The 16,404-nt window shown below is 35.7% G+C and overlaps 1 protein-coding gene across 3 annotated transcripts in view; it reads left to right on the plus strand.

Moving 5' to 3' along the window:
- VPS13B (vacuolar protein sorting 13 homolog B) overlaps nt 1-16,404 on the plus strand; it is a 1,074,400-nt gene that overhangs the window by 578,142 nt on the left and 479,854 nt on the right. For all 3 annotated transcript variants that reach the window (XM_044668639.1, XM_044668631.1, XM_044668624.1), the window contains exon 29: nt 12,649-12,760. In XM_044668639.1, the coding sequence (XP_044524574.1) occupies nt 12,649-12,760 (112 nt within the window). The remainder of the gene's footprint in view (nt 1-12,648; nt 12,761-16,404) is intronic.

A 16,404-nucleotide genomic window follows, 5' to 3' on the forward strand; every position in this document is an offset into this window, starting at 1 on the left:
GCAAGGGTAAGACTAAGCTATCACAGATTTGAACTAACTCTCAGATCCACTCTCCTTTCACTCTTCTCAGACATTCAGGTAGGGGAAACGAAGGTAGGAATAAGGTAGGGTAGGGAGATTTAAAGGATTTAGCTAAATTAACAAATCTCAAAAGAAACTGCAAATCTAGGCCCGGTTTCAATCTCAAGAAGGAGCTCAGATGGACCCTGGTTCCCTGCACGAGTTCCCAGGTCCAACTGAAATTTCCCAAGATTCTAAACTCCTTAACTGACAGAAGAACTCTGCAAAGCCTGCAAAACTGTTATGCCCCACTCTCTGTACCACACTAGGCAGAAGGGCACTTCAATGTACAACTTATCTCACTTTCCCACTGGATTTCTGAAGTATCTGTTAAATTAACTTGATGGTTCTCATTAATAATGATGATGATGATAACTAACATTTATATAGCATTTACTCTGTTTTAGGCACTAAGTTTAACAATTATTATGTCATTTGATCTTCACGATAACTGTGAAATAAGTACTATTATCAACTCCACTTTACAAATGAGGAACTGGAGGCAATTGGAGGTTAAGTGACTTGTCCAGTGTCTCACAGCTAGATTCAGAAGCTGAATTTGAACTCATATCTTCCTGACTCCAGGTCCTGTGCCCTATCTACTGTACCACTTGGCTGCCCCATTATCTCCAAACATTAATTTCTAGCTCTCTAGCTCATCAGTGGAAGGACATTGAATAGCTGTACAGGAAAGAGCTTTGGGAAAGGGTTGTCTTCAAGTCCTGGCCATCAAATTTATTCCCTTGCTGTTATAGATGAGGAAACTGAGGATGATGGAGGTTAAGCTGTTTGCCCAAGGCCACACCTCTAGTACTTTTCTGAAGAAAGATTTGAATTCAGGGCTTCCTGACTCTACTCCCACTATTTTGGCTAGTGCATCACTTTATCACCCTCTTTCATGCTAGAGGATTATATGATTCTATTATTCTCCTAATGCACCAACCCAAAGACAGGATAAAGCTGAAAAGGTCTTCCTGGGGTAACAAGGTTTTCCAGGACAGGTGTGTGTGGTCTTAAGGCACATTTGAAATGAGTAAACAGATCTCTCTTGGGCATTATCTGATGATAAATAAGTGTCATGGAGGCCCTGACACACCCTCCTTTCCCTATTGTTTTCAGTGTGTCTCTGTTGTATCAGCCACAGGAAATAGTAATGAAGTTTATGGTAAAGATTTTCTCAAAATGATAATTTTAAGAAACATGTAGCCCTTTGGTATCTGTTCGATGCTTTCTAGCTCCTGAATTATAAAATTGTCTAAATTTGGATTGTTGTTTTGTCTGTTGTACATTAGATGTGGATACTTACAAATAATTTCCAATCTTCATTTTCAAAAAAGGTTTCCCATAGATCATGTGTTAAGGTAGATCATTGTCAGGTGAAATTCAGATTGCCCACAGCCTTCATGCATATGAAGTTATAGGTTTCTGCTAGAATTTGTCAGTGAATCATGAGCATTGCAGATGCAATTACCCTCATATTTTGCATGTTTGTTCTTCTCTAAATGTACAAATTTAATGAATTATTGAAATTAATCACAAATCTTTACCTTTGTGATTTTATTTACAGTAACATACATTGTAAGGAAACAATTTTAAAATCATAGAAACATTTTCTCATAACCCAAGAGGAGATAGATGCAAACAGGCAGAGTTCATTCACTTTACTTTGTAGCCAGTAACTTCTACAGTTTTCCAGCTGGGAATAGAGAAAAGACAGTAAGAAAACAGAAGTAGTTTGGCTTTTTTGGCAAGGAAGATTTATTGTTCTTTGGGGAAAAGAGTCAGAGGTATCCCATTAAAGCAAGAAATAGCATGATGTTACAGTGTTTGTAGCTGCATTTCATTAAAACTAAAGCAAGAAATTCAACATCTGAATGAAAATTAGAACTGAAGAGACCTTGTTCTGGCTACATTTTAAAATAATGCCTTGTTAACATTTTAATGAATCTAGGTGGCAGCTGGGTAGTTCAGTGGATTGAGAGCCAGGCCTAGAGACGGGAGGTCCTAGGTTCAAATCTGGCCTCAGAAATTTCTCAGCTGTGTGATCCTGGGCAAGTCACTTGACCTCCATTGCCTACCCTTACCACTCTTCTGCCTTGTAGCCAATATATAATATTGACTCCAAGATGGAAGGTAAGGGTTAAAAAAAATATTTTAATGAATCTAAAAGTCATTTCCAGAAAGTTATCTCTATTAAGCATTCTTTAATCATCCACTCTCCAAATTATAAAGCAAAATTTAATTCCTAAGAGCAAAAAAAAGAAGTTTCAAAGTTTTATGTCTTATATTGAAACATTCAGATTTCTCAGATATTCTGGCAGGTACCTAATAAGTCTACACAACACCAGAGATATTTTCTAAATATTGCATTGCAGAGTAAATTGTCAACAGTATCTTAGAGAAAATCGATTTGAAATATAAGAGAGAAAATATGAAGAAAAACTGGCATTTCAAAATTATTGGCTAAGAGATGATGGAGATTTTGTAAGTGCTTCTCAAAATGTGTTGTACATAGTTCTAAATAAATATTTTTTTCAGTGAACAAATGCATGCAGAAATTGAGCAAAAAGCCATTGATGGACATTCTTCATAATGTCTAGTATACAGTAGTGGAATGCTTTGTCTGTGATCCAGAAATACCCATACATTTTCTTAGTCATAAATCAAATGAGACAATTTTTATAAAAAGTGCTTAGCACATAGTAGGTCCCATAAAAATGTTTATTCCCCACTACCACTTTAACTCTTGAGTTTGAAAGAACTTTTAGTTCAGCATGATGGTAATATTTTCAGTTTATTTCCACTATGCTCTCCACTAAATTTTTGTTTAATCTACATAGGTGTTGATAATATTTGTGTGACAATGCAGGGTAATTAGAGAGTCACTCTTTAATACATTTCAATGTTACTCTCAAACCAAACAAATGGTGGCTTAAGTTATGATGCATCATTTTGTTTTGGTTCTAAATTAGAAGACTTAAGTAATTAGCATTTCTTATTTTTTTATCCATATCAACTCTTCATTTCCTAATTTACATTGGCATTTATATAGCCCTACTTGACCAAAATAATTACAGAAAACTAACTTGTGTTCTGTATTGCACAATTATTGATGTCCTTTTTCAATTTTACTATTGACTACAATAACCAGGAAAGTCACTCAGCAAAATAAATTCTAATTATAAAATCAAAACCTGGTATTAGTTGCATTATTTTTTAAAACTATTCTTTCCTAGAGCCTTTTAAAAATTCAGGTGCCTGAATGCTTCTTAAGCAGTTATTGGAGGGCTTCTGGGATTGCACACTAAGTGTTATTTACATGCCCAACTACTTAATTTTGGCACCAAGGCTTTATTTCACATGTGGATCAAATTTTCCTTGTTTAGTGACTCAGCTGTACAAAAAATCTTTTGGGACCCCCTTTGGCAGGAAATTTGGCTGTCTGTGCAGCTCTTAAGAGATTGATCTGGGGACAAAATGATGCATAGTCCACACACACACACACACACACACACACACACACACTCCATATATGTAGCTTATGTAGTCTGCATATTATGGTGGCCATTTGTAAGTTACCATCATGTCCCACATTTACCACTTTCAATAGGGTTTTAAGGTTCTGCTCTGCCAAAGCTTTCTTTTAACTGTTAACTTGTCCTGAAGACAAAAAGGTGTTCTCCAAACCTATTCAAATTCCAATCACTTCATAGTGAAGTGCACAGTCAATTTATTGGGCTACCAACTTGGGCAGAAATTTCGGTTCTTTTTAAATGCCTTAAGCTTTCTACAAATTGCTTTAAGTTGTAAGAACAAGAAATACTATCTCTCATTAAGTATGATGACAGAAACACCATCATAGAATGGAAGAAAAGAACTCAAGATATTTAATTTGGATGTCTTCAAGCAAAGGCTAGCTGATTTAAAAAAGGAAAAGATAAGCAATACTTTGGAACATCTGCTTTTACAAAAATGAATATGATATTTTAATATAAAATAGCTTAAATATCTATACTGCTTTGTTATCTTAAAAAATCCACTCTTCGCAACATCAGTAAAATAGGACTAAAGAAAACATTTCACAAGAAAACTTCCACGGTTTAAGAATTGTAAGAAATGATCTAGTCCAACCTGAGCAATAAGTTCCTCTATGACATGCCCAACAAAGGGATCATGCAGGTTTTGCTTAAAGACCTTGGTCAAGGAGGATCCCATTCCTTCCTGAGGCAGCCCACTCTACTTACATAACTCTGAAGAATTGTTTCCTTATACAAACCCTTACTTTTTCTCTTTGAAGGTTCACACATTGCTCTCACTTCTGCCCTTTTGGACCAAGTAGAATAAATGTGTTTTCCATAAAATAGCCCTTCCAATATTTTTAAATAGTCATTTACCCAAAAGTGTTGTCTCTGGGGTAAATATCCTCAGTTCCTTCATCCAGTCATCTCAAGGACCTTATTTAGATGTCTTCATCAGCCTGAATGCCTTTTTCTAGATATTCTTAAACTTATCAGTATCATACCCAGTGAACTAGTAAAGTTAAGTCAAGAAGCATTTAAGTGTCTAAAATCCAGAACTGAATACAGTATTCCAGACGTAATCTGACAGGGTAGATTACAGCCAAAGTAAAATTTCCACCGCCTGAGACACTAAGACTCTCATAATAAAATTCCGAGATTATATGAGCTTTTGAGACTATTAGACTTCTTGATCCCTAATTATCTTGTATTAACTACCTTGTTTATGTGTATTCTGCCTATACTTATATGTGTAGATATTGTTTCTTTCATTATAAGTTTCTTGAAGGCAGGGACACATATACATACACCCACAACCACACATTTTACACCTATGCCCACACATGAAAACATGCTGTCTACCTTATGATGCAAAAGTAACAAACTATGAATACAAATAGACACATTTTTCTGGACATGGAAAATGAGAGGTTTTATCGAGTTTGTGTTTGTGGTGACGCGGTTGCTTTTTCTTGTAGGAACAAGGAAGAGAAGTGGGGAGAGGTTAATTTTTGTTTGAAAATAAAATAAATCCTTTAAAAGAAGAAAACGATTTGGAATTATAGTTTAAAAGTCACTAAAATAAACATTTATCCTCAGTGTCAGTTACTGGAGATATATATATATATATATATATATATATATATATATATATATATAAATACCAAGATGATCAAAGACAGAAGAAAAAAGTCTCATATATTCATCATTGGAAACGAAATTATTAAGCACCTACTGTATGCCTTTTTCTTCTGTCTGTATATGTGTCTTTTCAACCTAGTTTGAGACCTCAAACCCATCAATGAGTTAGGGAGGTGGCTGTTCCAAGCATATGAAGACTTCTGGTGGAATGGGCAGATGAGGATAATTGTTCCAACAGCCAGGAAGGCAGCTAAAGTAGAGGCACTGTGGTGCACTGAGAGCTTGGGCAGACTTCAGAAACTCCAAGGCCATCCACTGCATCCTGGGAGATCACTAGTCATCCTGACTTTTATCTTGCTGCTGGTCTTTGATGACTCACGCACTAATCAAGATATCACCTGATGTCATTGGTCTTCTTCAAAATGAAAGACCAGCAACACACTATGTATATGTATGCATTTATATACATATATATATATGAATATGTATATGTTTTATTTTATTTAGCTAATAACCTCTTTCTCACCTTCCTACCTTAAACATTCTTCCCTTTTCCACAAAACACCCCCATTAGGAGAATATGAAAAAAATAAAATAGATTATGAAAATGTATGGTCAATTAAAACAAATCCTACATTGTCCATGCCACCTCCCCCCATTTCTCATTCTACATTCTGAGTCTTTCACCTCTCTATCAAGAGGTAAGTAACATGCTTTATCATTAGTTCTCTGCATTCCTAGTTGTTCATTGTGCCACTGAGAGTTTAACACCATAATATTTTATTGCATTTATATATCACAATTTGTTCAGCCATTCCCTAGTTTATGGACACATCTTCAGATTCTCATTCTTTGCCACTTATGAAAAAGCAATCGATATTTTTGTAAATCCTTACAATTTGTTTTGCATAGGACTAATCTCCCTGCAGTTACTTTTCCTCTAATTCGCTCTTCTTACCTTCCTCTCCTATTTCTCTGTTAAATAAAATGTATTTCCTTAGTGGGGAGGAGTTGTATCCTTCCTTCTTTTGACCAATTCAGATGAGAATGAGGTTTGTGTCAGCCACTCCTACCCCATTCCCTCCTCTGCATTTGTATAGATGACTATTTAAATAAACTGATAATGTGAAATAATTTTCCCTACCCTTCCCTTTCTTCTTCCCTACCAATGAAATCCTCTTGCCCTTTCTTTTCATTCTTTTATGATCCTCAAGACATGACCATCACTCCCAGGCCTTGTCTAATTGGACTCTCTATGAATCCTGATGATGATGATCAGAATCATATGAGACACTTATATTATCTCCCAATAAGCAGTTTTATCCTTGCTTAATCCTTTATCATTTTTCATTTGTATTTACATTTTATTTACTTTTCTTTGCTATTGTTTTTGAATATCAAAGTTTCTTCACAGCTTTGGCTTTTCATGAACCATGTCTGAATTTAAATTTAAGTGCTTCTTTTTCCCCCTTAGACCACTATACTCAGTTTTAGTGGCTAAGTTATTCTTGACTCTAAACTTCGCCTTCTGAAATATCATGTACCAAGTTCTCCACTCCTTTAAAGTTGCTGCTTCCAAATCCTGTCTGATTCTGTGTATGGCTCCTTCATACTTGAAGTCTTTGGGCCTTTTTTTTACATATAAGCTCTGTATTTTCTATATGTTGTTCCTGGCATTTTTTTAATTGGAGGGTTCCTTTCAGGGAGTGACCAAAGGATTCTTTCTATTTGTACTTTTTCCTCAAATTCTAAGGTATCCTACCAAGTTTTCTTGTGAGATTTTTTTTTTCAGATATGTATAGACTCTTTTTATTATCATGGTCTTTAGTAGTTACATGATTCTTAATATTTTTTTGTCCTCAATATATTTTCTTGATCACTTGTTTGTGCTAGGAAGTATCTTTTTTCTCTATTCTTTTTTGTTTTATTGTTTCTTGTTGTCTCTCAGAGGTACTGGTTTCTATTTGGTCCATTCCAGATTTTCAAAGAGTTTGTTACTTAGGCAAGGTTTTATACCTATTTTGCCAAACTCTTAATTCATTTTCAATTCTTCCACTTCTTTAATTTCTTTTTTAATTTTTTTCTCAATCATTCTCATCTCATTTTTAAAAAGACTTTAAAATTCTCTTTATGTCTTTTTTTAACTCTTCTTCTTCTTTTCTAAGAACTCTTGTTGAGTTTTTAAACTCTTGTTTCATCTCTTCCAAAAATTCTAGGTGAGTTTGTGCTCAACTTGTGTTTTTATCAAAGGCATTGCTTATAAATATTTTGGACTCAATTGCTTTTTCTGCTTTTTTGTCCTGAGCATTCCTAACACTGCAAAAGCCCATTATATTAGAGTTTGGTTTTTTTGTTTTTTTGTTTTTTTTTGTTTTTGTTTTGGTTTTTTTTTTTTTTTTGCCTTTCTTCCCTGACCTCAGACTAGATTTTAAGGCTAAGGCCCTTTGGTACTTCTGCAGGGAATGTTTGGAGTGGTCTCATTGCTGCTTTCTTTTGGTATTGAGTGTTGCATCATTTTAGGATTTCAGGGACAGACTAGGGATCTACAAATTTCAGTGTTTCCAAAGTGGATTGGTCTAGAGCAGTGTGATTGCTGCTCCTTTAGTCTAAGATCTGCAATTTCCTGACCTGGGTTTTACAACATTAGACTGTTGCTGTATTTAGCCCATATAAGCCAACTGGAAAGCGCTGGTGGTTCAAAGCAGAATTGTAGGCTTCTCTCTGGTCTAGGATTCCTTCTCTGATTATTCCCCTGGATTAGACATTGAAAATAAGACCCTGCTTTGAGTCTGAGGTCCAAGCCACAGTATTGCTACTACTGGCTTCTGAATGCCTTCCTTTCTCCCTACATTGCCAAGAGCCTCCTTCTCTGGTAACTCCATTCCCCTGTGTAAGTTCTCTTCTCAGTCTGCTATGATCTGTGATTTGGAACTGAATACTGAATAACAAAGCTGACTGTTTGCACCTGCCCCAGTGGCACCTTGGTCTGGGTTTAGGACCTCCTTCTTTGCCCTTTTGTAAAGCCATTCCTTGGATATTGCAGTACTCTGCATACATCCATTCTCCTTGCCTGACATGTCTCTAATATCCATAAGAATCCCTGTCTTTTTTCCTATGCTAAATAGGACTAGACAAATGATTCATTGTGACTTTATTTGGCTTTCTCCATCAGTATTAGGTCTAGCATATTTCTAGGTCCCTTAAGGGGAATTTGTGAAGGAGGAGCCCATCGCAGCGTTTCTTATCATTCTGTCATCTTGGCTCTTCTTCCCAAAATATTTTACAGTTTGTTTGGACCTATTCACAGGTCCACTAAGAGTACATTAATGTGCCTTTCTTCCCACAACCCTTAAAAGTTTGTCATTTTTATTTTTTTTTTGTAATTTGGCAATCTAATATGTGTGAGTAAAACCTCAATATTGTTATAATTTGCATTTCATTAAACTATTGCTAGATTTATTTCTTTAATGACATAGATTCCTACATATCAGACTTTATACACATGTGTGTATGTACATATTGCATACATATTGTATGTACATATATGTTATATATATCTTAAATTACATGCATAAATACAGTATATACCAGTAGTCAGCAAACATTTATTAAGTGCCTGCTAGGTTCCATATACTGTGCTAAGTGCTCAGGATATTAAAAGAGGCGAGTCAGCTCTTCCAAGACCTTATAGTCTAATGGAGGAAACAGCAACAAAACAAATATATTCAAATGAGATATATACAGGATAATTAGGAAGTAAATAGTTGAGGTAAGGCACTAATAATTAAGAAGGGTTAGGAAAAGCTTTCTGTAGAAGATAGGGCTTTATTTTCACCTTAAAGGAAATCAAGGAAGATCATAGGTAGAGATGAGGAAGGAGAGCATTCCAGGCATGGAGGACAGCTAGAGAAAATGCTCAGTGCCAAGAGATGGTTTTTGTTTGTTTGTTTGTTTGTTTGTTTGTTTGTTTGTTTGTTTGTTTGTTTGTTTGTTTGTTTGTGGAATAGCCAAGACAGTGTTACTGGATTGAAGAGTACATAGCAGGGAGTAGGGTACAATAGGACTATAAAGGGGCACTTATGAAGGGTTTTGAACACCAAACAGATGGTTTTTTATTTTTGAGGAAGATTTTTATTTGTTTATGTGTTGTGCACACATACATATACTGGATATATGTCAGAGTTATTATGTACTTTCATATCTCATCTCATAGGCAGATCTCTAACTCAACATTACAAAACAGGACTTGATGTGCCTTGGGTTTGTGAATTCAATATCCATGGGCATGCAAATTTCTTTGAAGGTGTAATGTTTTCTATCATTGGAACTAGCCCCCAGTGTTGCTCAGATTCCATCCATCTGCTATGCCTTTCCTGCTACAGTCTACTCCACACTTTGTTGGTATTCTCTCTATTGTGTGCTATGTAATTGTAATTGTCTTTACATCTAAATCCTCTCCTCTTCTGAATTTCCCCAGTACTGCCAGGGGTATTGCATTCTCTCTTATCTATACTTACAACTTTTGTATTGTCCTTTACTCTTCTCTCCACAAAAATTACATATCCAGCCTCTTGTCATGTTTTAGCATTTCCATTGTCACGTCTCTTGTATGCATCTCCTTCTGTCCTCTTATATAGCTACCATCCAAGCTTAGACCTTCGTTGTCTTTTACCTAGAGCAGTGATGGACAAACTTTTTAAAGAGGGGACCAAAGGAAATGCTCATCTGTCAGTCTGTTTCTAAGGCAACTCTTTTGAAGTTTCATTGTATTGTATACTACTCATTGTATTCATCAGATTAGGAATAATGTCCCAGGCTGGTTAGAACATTTCAGGGGGCTATATCTGGCCCACCACTAGACCATTGCAATAGCTTGTAATTGAATAAAGACCTCAAGTCTTTAATCATTCCAACCTATCTATTCAGTTGCCTGAGTAAGCTTTCTAGAGTAAAGATTTGATCACATCATCCTGCTACTTAATAAACTCCAGAGGCATCCCTGTTACTTCCAGGATCAGTTACAGATTCGACTGCCATTAAAAGCCCTTTGCATCTTAGCCTTTTCCTGTTCTTCTTGGCTTTGTACACTTTATTCCACTGCATGCCTTCTATTGTTTAAGTTATATTGACCTGCCTCCTGCAGGACACCCCATCTCTCATTCCTACATCTTCAAGCTGGCTATCCCACAATCAAGAAATGGCCTTTTGACCTCTGTTCGTTTTCCCTGCCTTCATTCCAAAACTCAGCTCAAATCTCATCTTCAGGAAGATTTAATCAAATCCTCCATGCCTGCTGCTACTCCCTTCACCCATCTATCTGTAGGTGGCATCACCTTCCCCTTTGAGATTACATGCTTTGAATGTATCTTGTATGCACCTAATTGTTTGCATGTTGAGCTCCTTGAGGATAGAGATTTTACCATTCTTTGTATCCCTACTTCTCAATCCAATCCCTGGCACCAAGCAAACATAGAGTAAATGCCTTTTGATTGACTAATGCTTCATTTTTTTCTCACTTGAAAAAAATTTAACATTTGATAGATAGGACCCTTAGTTCTGCCATGTATTTCTTCTTCTTTCTCTTTTATCTCTTTCTGACTCAGTAGTTCTCCCTTTTTCCTTTTCCTATTCTTTTTCATTGTCTTCCTTTTGTCCCTCTTTAGTAATTTTTCTCTCTTCCTTCCCCTGCTCTGACTTCCAATTTCTTCCCCTGATTTATTTGAGCCAAACTCTGCTAACTTGACTTCAGTCACAGCTGGAATCAATCAAATGATCCCTGCATTCTTTGGGTACCACAGTTGGTAAACATTGAGCATGTGCTTATATAGGCATAGTCTACATAAGATGTCTCTCTCATCTTTTATTGTCAGTTCTTTATAGCTCTATTTTGAAGGATGGGTTTCTGATCTTAAGGATAAATTTTACACCATTCTTGAATGTTTTATATAGAATCTTAAAGTCCCAGATATTAAGAGTTTAGACTAAATTAATGTTTTAGTAACTACAGAAGGAAAACATGTCTTCTGTTCTCGACTTTGGAAACAAACTAAAATTCAACTAAAATTAAAAGGCCCACCAAGAAACCAACATACATTCCATAGAGCCTTTAGAAAAGAAATAACTTTTGAATTATACCAGTGAATGAGAGATAATAAATGCTTCAACCTTCATATGGAAAGGACTTGGGTTTAAAATTATCTCTTGTTCATGCCCCAGTAAGGACAGATGACTAGAGCTGGTTGGTCTACTTCTCTGTGTTGCTTCAGATTATTATCCTACTTTCCAATTCTATCAGGATTTGGCCTGTTAGCCTAGAACTTAATCATTTAAAACTCAATACAGAAGTCCTTTTATTCTTGAGTATATTATTAAAACTTTTCCTAACACAGTGCCATATATTACTATTCATTATAACCATAGGTTATAGAAATGTGCAAAAAAAGCATTTTGAAAGCAAAGAAAATAAAAGCATAATTCTTTTTTCTCCGACACTTACACTGCTACTTCCTAACCTATATGGAATTTCTAAGTTTGTCTAATGCAACATTTCCTCTATTTCTGGCATGGATCCCTTTAATAGTTTGATGAAGCCTATGGCCTTCTTCTCTGAATAATATTTCTTAATGAAGAAGATTTCAAAAGAAAGGAAACCAAATTAGTGTCACCAAGTAGCTTATAGAAGGAACTTAAAAATTTCTTTCCAAAAATTTCTCTGGCCCAGAAACTTCCTGAACTTTGTATAGCTGGTCAGAACACAAGTGACCTTTCCCTCCCTCCTTAGTACAAAGTCTAAGACCACACATAAGCCACATGATAGTTGTGGGGAAGAAGCCCAAAATGCCTCCATATTCAGTCCCTCTAATGTCCACATTAGTGGTACTGAACAGTGGCAATAAATTCTTTTGAAGTTATTGTAATAAAATGCAAATGCTTATGTGTGGTATAAGATTAAAAAGTAATATCCAAATACTCCAAGTATTATAATTAATAAATTTATTAATAATAATTTGAAGTAAGGGAAGAAATGCCTCAGTAAAGAAAGTCCACTTTCCCAGCCTCTCACATGGGAAAAAGAGAACGAGAGGTGGAGTTACACACAACTATATACAAAAAGTGAACATGTAATTTGGAGATGGAAAGGAAAGGGATGCTAGGTAATGTAGTCCAAGGGTTCAATGTTTTCTAATTATACATTGGGAAGAATGAATTCCATTAATATAGTTTTGATAAAAATACTAGGCACTGCCTTATAATTGCTTGGTATCGCAGTGGCCTGAATTCTAGGATTTGTTTAGCACTATAAAGGACTTTCCTTCATTATTTTATTTCTCCATCTATTTTACATTTCTCTTTTAAAGAACACCCTTTTTTGCATACTCTTTTGAATAAAAGCAACATTATAGGCTGACTTGCCTTTCTTTTGTTGTAGTTACTGAGGCTGCAAAAGAAGACACTCTAGTTTTGAAGATTGGCTCTGTCGCCATGGCTCCTCAGGCTGACAACCCTCTTAGCAGAACTGTCCTTAGGAAAGACATTTACCAGTAAGTATGTTCTCTTTGTGTCTAGCCTAGCCACAATTTCATTTTGTGAGGACAGGCACTGATCTGTAAAAGTGTAGTGCAATGGGGCCTCTAGAGATACTTTTTGTTTAGAATCTTTTGATATTCAAAACCAGGTTTTTCTGATTTTCTTCAATTGTGGCTTTAAAAATTCATTCAGACAAATCAAGTCTTTCTGTGAAGTGTTGATGAATAACAGAATCGAAGCATCAAATCACCATAAAACTGAAGGAGTGCAGTTAAAAATGTTTTAAGGCATCTTCCTAAACTGATGAAATCTCCAGTCACAGAAGAATATAAAGAATGTTCTAGGACTACCATTTCCCATTGTAGTTGAATTGTATCTAGGGGTAGGTTTTCATAATGTAAATGTAAGCAATTATTTGAAATGTAGGACTATGGATGTCATGTGGATCAAAGCTGTAAAGAAAAGCACACTTCTGAGGAGAAATTTCACAGTAAACACATTTTCTGTGAAAATGTCGTGTTCTGGAGTTTGTCACTAAGCATGTGTAAACCACAGTAAGCGTCTTTGGACAGCAAAACTGGTGAACACATGTAATCAGTATGATAAAAATAATATATGATTCTTACTGAAGTTGGCAATACCCCTAGACATGAAAGTGCAGTTGCAAATAATACCAAGTGAAAAAAGTCACAGAAATACAGATGAACAAGTGTCTTCTACTTCCTGCTTGTCTGTTTCTCAGATGTGGCAGTATCTCTCTTGCTCTTGTACATATATATACACTCATATAAATATATGCATATATGTATATATATATACACACACTCATGAAACCATTTTATACATATATGCATATATATAAATGCTGTCTCTTTTTTTCTATAAAAGAATATCCTACTATACTTCAATAGAAGTTATTGTTGAGAAAGGATTCTTGATTACTATGAAGCAATTAATGGTTAAAAGATGAGTTATTTTACCCTTTCTAGTCTAGAGATTTTAGGAAAGTAAGCTCTACCTTAAAGCCCATCTAAATAATATTTTTTTCTTTGAATTATGTGTTCCTTCTGATTTTCCCCTCCCTTATGAATTTTTCATAGGGTTATATAAATTCTGAATGGAAAGGGCTTTATACATAATATAGTCTAATTTCCTCATTTTACTGTTGAGAAAATTATGAGTAGGTTTAGCTGTCCCTAAGGACAGGGCCCAAAGAATAGCAGGACTGAAGTGGGTATCCTCACAGCAGAGTCCTGACACTCCTGCGATGTTGCAGCTCTTCCAGGACCACTATCTGTACTCCTTCAGGTGGGTAGTTTCTGGGAGCTAACCCAGCTCAAGTTAACCTGCAACTCAGGTTGGGATTAATAGTCTCTACCAAAATTCTCCCACAAGTAGATGATAGTCCTCCTTCTGGATATCAGGAAATCTGGGTACAAATTCCACTTCCTCTGAGGTCTCCCAGGATCAGTTACAACTTGTCCCAACCACCATGGAGTCTGTCTCAGAGAGAGAGGCACACTTCCTGCTTCCCCATTCCATTTAGAATTCTCCAACCCTGCCTGCTAGGTCTTCTAAATAATAATTCAGTAATCTCCCTCACAACAAAGCACATATCTGACCATATCACTCATCTGCATTTAATAAACTCTTATAGCTCCTTATTATCTCTAGGATCATATATAATAGAGCTAATTCCTATCTGCCTTTGTAGACTGCTTATCCTTTACATCCCCCACATACTACTGTTTGTTCCCTGTGCCTGGAACTTTCTCTCTCCTCATTTCTGCCTCCTGACATCCCTGTTTTGGGCCTTTCTTTGTATTTCCAGCACATAGCACAGTTCCTGGCACATAGTAAATACTTAATAAATGTTAATCAGCTCACTAACTAAAATCTCACCTTCTACCATAGGAAGTTTTTTCCTAATCTTCCTTAAAATTAATGCTTTCCCTCCATTGATTTTTTTTCTCATTTGTTCTATCTATAGCTTGTTCATATAGAGTTATCCTCCATCCTGCCTCCTCACTATCCATACTCCCAGTAGACTGAGAGCTTCTTGAGAAAAAGGATTGTTTTTTGCTTCTTTTTTGGCAACCCTATCACTGAAAACATTGCCTAGCATATAGAAGGCATTTAATGAATGCATGTTAATTGACTGATGCTGATGGTCATGAAGCTGGCTAGTGATGAAATGAGAAATAGAACATTTGAAACCAGACCGTAAAATTTCATTTGCTTCAACCCTCTAAAAAATGATTGAAATCCCTTTAAAACATCCTTGCCAAATGGTCTTCCATTCTCTTGTCTGAATATCTCTAAGGATAGGAAATTCCCTCAGAATATTCCATTATTTTTAGTTGTTATAAACTTGTTTTTTATGTTGAAAAGAAATATATCTGCTTATAAATTCTTTCCCTTATTTTTGCCATCTGAATAAGACTCATCTGATGACAGCTTTTATGTATTTTGAAGATGGTTCTTATATTCACTTCATAATCTGTGTCTTCTGACTCTCTCAGGATGGAGCAGAGCTACAAGAAAAATACAAAGAGAAAAATATGTACCTTAAATTGTCCTTTATTTTGTTTAAATTACCTTCTAGAAATACTTTCTACTATGTCTCTCTCTTCCTTTCTCCTCTAAGACTGGTTATTCTTCTAGGGGGAGGGAGGAGTGGTGCTGTCTGGTCTTTAGTGAAAGAGGATCGAACTAGCAAAAAAGAAGGAGGACTTTATTCTTATTCATGAACTGGGATACAGACATCTCCACATTCTTACATGAATGCCTCATTAATTCCCATGTACAGAGGTGGTAAAAATGCTGTGTAAGCATGCAACAAGGAGAGTAGATACAGAAATCTTTCATACATCTTCATACATGACTACTGAGATGAATGTCATTTCATATACCTTTAATAAGATTAAACATTTTACATAGGCTGATTAGGATATTTGGGATATTATAATCCCAAAGGATTTATCTCTAGATTTAACAAAAATGGATTTACCTCTAGAAAGTTATCATAGTGTAGAATTTGTTCTAGTCTAAACAAGAGTGGCTCAGTTTTCAGATTGTCTTCATCATTGTAAATCTTCTCAAAGACTGATCTATGGGACCACATCAAAGCTCAGAATCTTTCCATGAAGCAAAGCTAGTTTCCTGGTGTACTGTGGTACTAACTTGATTTCTAGAGGCTCCCTCAGAAACTGAGACCAGCCTAAAATGGGATATGAACATGTCAGATTTATTTAAACCCAGGATTGATTGTGCGGTTCCTAAATTTGAACATGGATGAAATGAAGAATGGCTTAACTCTGGTCATTCGTAATTGAATAGCTTATTGGATAGGATCTGTGTGTGGCTCCAGTTTACTGATGCAGAAAATGTTTCACACTATAGAATATGCTTGATGCTGGGCTAAACACACAGTTTCAGAAAACTTAGATTCCAAAGCAGTTTCTTAATAAAAAGTATAAGTATTGATGACTGCTGCTTTATAGTATAGTTTAATATCTGATACTGCCAGGCCCCCTTCCTTCACATTTTTTTTCATTATTTCCCTTGATATTCTTGATCTTTTGTTATTCCAAATGAAATTTGTTATAGTTTTTTCTAATTCAGTAAAGAAGTTTTTTGGTAGCTTGATAGGTATGGC

The sequence above is a fragment of the Gracilinanus agilis genome, chromosome 1 (assembly GCF_016433145.1).
Source record: "Gracilinanus agilis isolate LMUSP501 chromosome 1, AgileGrace, whole genome shotgun sequence".
In the NCBI taxonomy this organism is placed as follows: Eukaryota; Metazoa; Chordata; class Mammalia; order Didelphimorphia; family Didelphidae; genus Gracilinanus; species Gracilinanus agilis.